This window comes from Ochotona princeps, chromosome 10, assembly GCF_030435755.1.
Source record: "Ochotona princeps isolate mOchPri1 chromosome 10, mOchPri1.hap1, whole genome shotgun sequence".
In the NCBI taxonomy this organism is placed as follows: domain Eukaryota; kingdom Metazoa; phylum Chordata; class Mammalia; order Lagomorpha; family Ochotonidae; genus Ochotona; species Ochotona princeps.
Window position 1 is genome coordinate 2572880 of NC_080841.1, and position 6841 is coordinate 2579720.

The 6841-nt window shown below is 47.4% G+C and overlaps 1 protein-coding gene across 1 annotated transcript; it reads right to left on the reverse strand.

Moving 5' to 3' along the window:
• Positions 1–917: 917 nt before the first annotated feature.
• PTGS2 (prostaglandin-endoperoxide synthase 2) lies at positions 918–6304 on the reverse strand. Its single transcript, XM_004578815.2, has 10 exons — positions 6219–6304; positions 5493–5609; positions 5255–5398; positions 4467–4610; positions 3983–4164; positions 3302–3385; positions 2958–3204; positions 2380–2666; positions 1751–1898; positions 918–1623 (listed from the first exon to the last, which is right to left on the reverse strand). Exons 1-10 carry the CDS (start codon positions 6286–6288, stop codon positions 1214–1216), a joined length of 1833 nt encoding a protein of 610 aa, XP_004578872.2. The 5' UTR covers positions 6289–6304; the 3' UTR covers positions 918–1213.
• Positions 6305–6841: the final 537 nt, after the last annotated feature.

The window sequence follows — 6841 nt, forward strand, 5'->3', positions numbered from 1 at the left end:
GCCAATTAGAGGGGAGTTTCTCTTGCCAAAAATGGCTGTAAGAAAAGCAGTAGGAGGAGCAGTGTGCAGGTGGCCAGGATTGGTTCAAATACACAACTAATCAAGATTTAGTTGAAAATAAATTCAGAACTAGGTGTAAGTGATTTTGAGGAAGCAGTTCTCCAGGCCACTGCTAAATCACACTGCGCAACAGAAAATGTGAGAAACTGATCATCCCCAAAGCTAGCTCAGAAATCCTGAGCCTCACAGGGAAGCCTGTGGGTGCCCGGCCTGGGCGACACAGGGCTAGCACAAAGTCTCTTTTACAAGTTCAAACCTAAATTTACAGCATTTTGCTTTTCTTCCTTTTGTATTGCTGATTGTTAATGTAGAATCTCTTGCTACTGTAGAGTCTGTTTGTTACTAGGCACAAAAACAAACTCTGGAATCTATGTAAAATATTCTTATTTTAAGACAGATCCTCAATGGTTCCACACCCTGAATACCTTTGGCCTTTTTGAGAGGAAGTTGTAACAGCCACATTAGAATTTTTACTCTTAGTGTAAAAAGCAGAATCTCTTGAGCAACATTTTAACCAGCAGGTTGTAACAGAACTTTCACTGGTTTTACATATTTCAATCTATGAAAGCTTCTTGATGTGGGTAGCAGTTTAATAACTTTAGTGTACAAAAGAAAATAAGTTTTTAAAAATGATTCTACTCTGTGATCTTAGAAATTTCAAATTATTGCTTCAAGGCAGACATGAAATTATTGTTAAGTCTGATTTAGAAATTCCCAAAAAAAGAGACCTGTATCTCTTTTCATTTATTTGATGAAAGAGAAGATTTTCTAAAATTCTTTTAAATCTAAGGATGTTCTTTTCTTCTAATGCATGAAAGACACACTGAGATCTTACAGACACTCCCACAGTAACATTAGTGTTCAAACATCTTTGCTTTTGTCCCTACTCTAGCATAATAGAGATTTAAATTCAAGTAAAAAGGTGTCAAAAATTCATTTACCACTGGTTTACAAAAAGAATGAAAACTTGCAGAAAATGTGTCTTTAAGGTAGTGAGACAAATGTTTTCACAAGTATGAACTCTCTCTCTGCAGTAAGAGTACTGCCTTCTGTTACAGAAGATGTTAGGTAACATGAGGGTTGACTATAAATATTATTAAATAATTAAGTTAAGAGAACTGGTTCATAAATAAATAAATACGCTCAGTAGACTTTACAGTTCGGTGGATCGTTCCTTCAGCAGGACTGTGGGGTTGATGTCTTCGAGCCTGGAGTGGGAGGAGCTCGCGTTGATGGTGACCGCCTTGGTGAGCTGGGGGTCTGGAACATTGAATGAAGTAAAGGGACAGCCCTTCACATTGTTGCAGATGAGGCTCTGAATGGAGGCAGTGTTGACAATTTTGAAGCCCACTTCTCCACCAAACGTGCTTGGCTTCCAGTAGTTAGGGGAACAGATAGGATTACCCATGAGGCCTTTCAGGGAGAATGGAGCCCCCATTTCTACCATGGTCTCCCCAAAGATGGCGTCTGGACGAGGTCTTTCCACCAGAAGGGCAGGGTACAGCTCCACTGCATCAATGTCGCCATAAAGCGCCTCCAACTCCGCAGCCATCTCCTTCTCTCCTGGGAAGGGGAGGGGACGGAGGGCACAACAGTGTGAAATGGGGTGCAAACACAGGAGTGTGACCCCTCCACTCCGTGTGCTTCCAAGGCTCCAGGATTTCCACTGGTCCTGGACTCTGTTTCTCACCTGTGAGTTCCTCGAAGGACTCATAGGGCTTCAGATAGAAGCGCTTGCGGTACTCGTTGAAAGACTGGTATTTCATCTGTCTGCTTTGATCAATGGAGGCCTTTGCTACTTTCTGTACTGCAGGTGGAATGTTCCTCCCACCAGCAACCTGTGCAAAACGCATTGAAGAACAAAATAAGACTTTTATGCATATTTGCTATTCCTGTTTTCAACGTGTTCTCTAGGTATACGTATAAAGTAGGTAAAACTCAACGTGCGCCCAGCTGGGATCTACATTAGCTTTATAAACTGGGAAGAAGCTTTCCCGTATTTCAACAGAGGCTTAGCTTAAAATTCAACAAGACATTAGTCTAGAGTTGACTGGCCTTTTAAGATAAATAATTAAGCTTAAATTCATGTCTGAAATATCCATTTCTACAATCCATAAGAGCATATCATGTTTTTGAAAATATCTTTTAAGGCATGGACACATGTTATGTGTGGACAAGCATACAATGAAATACTGAAATTTTACTTTTTTTAAGTAGCCCTCGTGTTTCATGAAAATGATTTTACCAGCAAAGTAGCTATAAACAGAGTTCTAGTTACCAACCAGTCCCATTGCTGTGTTTTTCAGAAACAACACTCACCCTGCCAGCTATCTGCTTGGTGAATGACTGGACAAACTGCGTAAGTCCGTGCTCCAGCAGGATGGAGTTGTTGTAGAGAAACTGTTGATAGTTGTACTTCTGGTCATCAATGTGAAAGGCATCGGGCAGGAGTGGATGCCAGTGATAGAGTGTGTTGAACTCAGAGGCAATCCGGTTCTGGTACTGGAACTGCTGGCTGAAAAGCAGCTCTGGGTCAAACTTGAGTTTGAAGTGATAGCCGCTCAAGTGCTGCACGTAGTCTTCAATCACAATCTTGATGGTCTCTCCTGTTTGCACAAAATCACGAATCAAAAAATACGAACTTCTGGTGACACCAATTTTTAAGCAACTGCAGGGAAATCTTGCTAATTATTCCTTACTTCTATGTAATATTTTTCCTTATTGCTATCAAATTGTCATTATATTAGCAGACAAGCTCACAGCTCTAGTTTATTACAGACAATGATTTTCTTACTCAGTATACCTTTTCTTGCCATGCTTCAAAAGATGGCGAAGGTAACCATCTGGCTTTCTCTGAGTCAGAGCTTTATTTTAAGTGTTTGTCTTTTCCTGCTCACCTATCAGTATCAGCCTGCTTGTCTGGAATAACTGCTCGTCGTCCCATTCGGGATGCTCCTGCTTGAGCACGTCGCACACTCGGTTATGCTCCCGTAACCAGATTGTGGCGTACATCATCAGGCCAGGCACCAGACCAAACACTTCCTGGCCCACAGCGAAGCGCAGCTGCTCAGGGACGTGGGGCGGGTAGAACATCTCCGCCTGCGTGTCTCTGACTGTGGGAGGGTACACTTCTCCATCGATGACCTGGAAGGAAACATTAGGGGCAGAGTTAGGAAACAACAGCACGATAGGATGGAAGCGGGCATTCCTAAGCCATTCTTAACAGCCACAGGGAGTGTACCTGGTATTTCATCTTTCCGTCCTTGAAGAGGCGTAGCTTGTGCTGTCTGTCAAGGGTTTCACCATAAATATGGCTTAAGTCCACCTAGAAAATGGCGGAAAGTTTTAATTTGTTACTGTTGAGGCTGATATTGTATAAACTATCTATCATAAAAAACCGATTTTTTAAAGCATTTTACGGCCACAAAATACTACTTTGATTTATGCAAGGTATGTCTCTTGTGCTTCAAGAAATTAGTATCCAATATGGAGCCTGTAAGCACACCATATGTTTTGGTCTGATCACATAGCATTTCTAAAAAAAAGAAAACTATCAGAAAATGTATTAATTGACACAAAATAGCTCAAGTTATGCTGAGACGTCTGAGCGACAATGCTGCCACAGTCTCACCTTTTGATAATACTCAAAAGAGCATCATCATGGCACAACCATGTTTCTGTAACATGGCATTTTACAGTTCTAAACTTTTAACCTAAAAACATGAGACCAATCGCAAAGAACAGAAATACGTGCAGCTAGGTGCTCATGTGGGCATTTACCTACAGGCATCCACACACATCTGTCCGTGTGTGTGCACTTTCTCTAAACCAGTGAACTGCACGCACACGTTGTTAAAAAGAGGAGAGTTGAATGTGACAGTGCTTGGTTAAGATCTGGGGTTCTAGCGCAACTCTGCCTCACCCCGTGCCCCAGTCCTCTGGTGAAAGCTGGTCCCCGCTTCTGATCCGTCTTGAAAAACTGGTGGGTGAAGTGCTGAGCAAAGAAGGCGAACATCATGTTTGTGCCCTGCGGGTCAGGGATGAACTTTCTTCTCAGGAGAACTTTCTCCACAAGCTCCTTAGAGTCAGGAAGTTCCTTCTTCCCTGAAGAATGAGAAGGCAGTGTTAGAAACCCAGCCCTGGGCTCCGGGAAGCAGCCGCCCTGCCTGCTGTGAGCAGGACCAGAACGGGCCACATCAGGGCACCACTGCACTTGAAGGCGCATTCATGCCGGCTTAATGAACACATTACAAACTGCAGAGAGATCACACGAAGAAGCTCCTTTGCACACACCCACGCTTGAAGCTAACCTCGACAGTAACGAAGAAAGGGAGGAACACTACTGTTGCGAACAGATGGCTGTTGAGGGTGGGTTTCCCCAGTACAATGTGTAACTTGTTCCCCACCTTTCACTCCCACGGGGGTTGGGCAGTCGTCAGCCACGGGAGGCAAGGCTCTTGTGTAGTAGGACAGATTGGAGAAGGCTTCCCAGTTCTTGTAGCCGTAGTGCACATTGTATGTTGGTGGACTGTCGATCAGATGTGATCTGGCTGAAATTTTCAAGGAGAAAATAATTGCACTATTTGTTCCCATGTGCAAAACCAATCATTGCTCACTACCACTACAAAATACTCACAGCCTGACTAGAAGCCACCCAACTCCAACAGCACCTTGGTCGTCTACCTTGCCTCAGAGTACATCTTTCTGAAGCGGCCGTGCACCGGGCATGCCTTGCTAGGCAGCACGGTATTTTGGTCACTGCCTCCTCACTCCTGGAGAGGCCCCAGGCAGGAATGGCTGACCCCGGCACTCACTTTGGCAGTAGAGAACGTTATTTTCTGGAGGACTCAAATCCAACTAATCACTTCTTGGAGTGAGTGGGTGGGTGCTACATGTTCAGAACAGCTCAAAGATTGATGGGCCCTCAATAAACGTCTGGACCCTCCTCCCTTGTAAACCGGCCAGCGCAGTTAAGGTTAGGGGATGTGTTCAGCTGGGCAGGCAGAATTCCGACTGGGAGATGGACCTGCACTCACTACGTGGGACTAGACCCCTGTGTTTGGGGCCACGGAGATAGAAGGAAAACTAGCAATCTATCTTTCAAGTCCTTCGATCAGGCTGGGTCAGGCTTGTCTACAGTAAGGCACATTTGTTTTTCCTCTGCTAAAACCCGTGGCAGGAGCCTGGCACTTACACGTCAGCACATATCTCATGATGGAATTCCGCAGGAAGGGGATGTTGTTGACGATGTTCCAGACAGCCTTGAAGTGGGTGAGGATGTAGTGCACCGTGTTGGGAGTGGGCTTCAGGAGCAGCTTGATTCTGGTCAGAAACTCAGCTGCAAGAAGAGGGCCAGAAAGGAGTGTGAGGTTGAGGGATCCCTTCTGGCACACACACAGTGCCATGCGGATGGGTGCAGGCGGCTGACTTACGCGTCGAGCAGTTTTCTCCGTAGAATCCCGTCCTAGTGCAGTCGCACTTATACTGGTCAAACCCCATGGTCATACACACGCCTTGGTTTTGACATGGGTTGGAACAGCAAGGGTTGGCTGCAAGGAAGCCAGGACAGAGACAAGTCATTTGCCAGCGTCTCAGACTTGGTGGAAACGCTGATGGCTCTAATTGTTGGTCAACTTTACAATTTACTCAGGAAATGTAAACGCGAAGAAAAACACGGCTGTAACCCTAAAAGAGCAATTTTCACTGTAAATTAAGGTCACAGAATATTCAGATCTGAATATAAAATTTGTTGAGCTTTTTCTTGGTAGATTTTTAGATGTTAAAATCAGCGTTAAGACAAAGCAGCACTTGAAAACAATTTTTAAAAGCATCTAATACATCAAAATGTAGGAAACATTTTCAGAAAGTACTTTAGAAGTCTATGTTTAGTAACCCGGGCTTTCCTGAGGGCAGAAAGGCACGGAACAAGGCCCGTGCCAGCCAGCAGCGGGGGGCAGCACCCGAGACCAGCGCTGTGCCGAGGAGGAGTCCGCAGCCTCCGGGGACACCTGCGCCTCCGCAGCCGCAGGGCCTGGACCGGCTAAGGACCCGGCCCGAGAGCTGCGCGCTCCGCGGGCTGTCCGGGCTCCCCGCTGGGCGCGCTGGTCTCCCGAGGGACGCGCTCCCGGGGTGCGGACGGTGCGCGGCGCGGGACTCACCTGCGTGGCTGAGCGCCACGGCGGCGAAGAGCAGCAGGATGCGGGTGAGCATGCTGGCGGGCTTGGGCATCCGCGAGGCAGGAGGTCCTGAGCGCGCAGCAGACTCTGGACCAAGCCAGTCGTTTGACAACTGCACGCTAACGGAGAAGCCGCCTTTTATGCCAAACCCTCAGCCCACGTGACCAGTGACGACTCCTTTGCACCGCCCCAATCACGCAACTTTTTTTCCTCTTCTCCACTTAGTTGCGTAAGCGCTATCCGGGGCAGGTTTTTTTTTAAGTTATTTATTTATTTATTTATTTTTTACCCACGCAATGAGAAAATCGGAACCCCGGCGAGCGGTCCCCGGCAACCCCAGGTGGGTGCGAGGGGGTGATTCCCGCCACCCCCGGCTTCCTGGCTCGGCTGGAGGCTGGGGGGCGGCGCGGTTCCGGGGGCCGGTCCCCGCCGCACCTGAACCCGCGGTTGGACTCTGGCACGCGCCCGCGGCTACCGCGCTCCGGGCGCAGGCCGCGGCCCTGGGTGTGACCCCCGCCCTGCCCGGGCTTGGGGGCTTCGTGCCCCGCTCGGCGGACCCCCGGCTCGCGCGGCCACGGCGGGACGGGTCTCCCACACCAGGGAGC

Coding starts and splice junctions, on each gene's coding strand:
- PTGS2 (XM_004578815.2), bottom strand. CDS start 6,288: ATGCCCAAGCCCGCCAGCATGCTCACCCGCATCCTGCTGCTCTTCGCC. Junction 5,610..6,218: donor CGTGGCGCTCAGCCACGCAG/GTGAGTCCCGCG, acceptor GCTTCCTTGCAG/CCAACCCTTGCTGTTCCAAC. Junction 3,205..3,301: donor ACGGAAAGATGAAATACCAG/GTACACTCCCTG, acceptor GTTTCCTTCCAG/GTCATCGATGGAGAAGTGTA.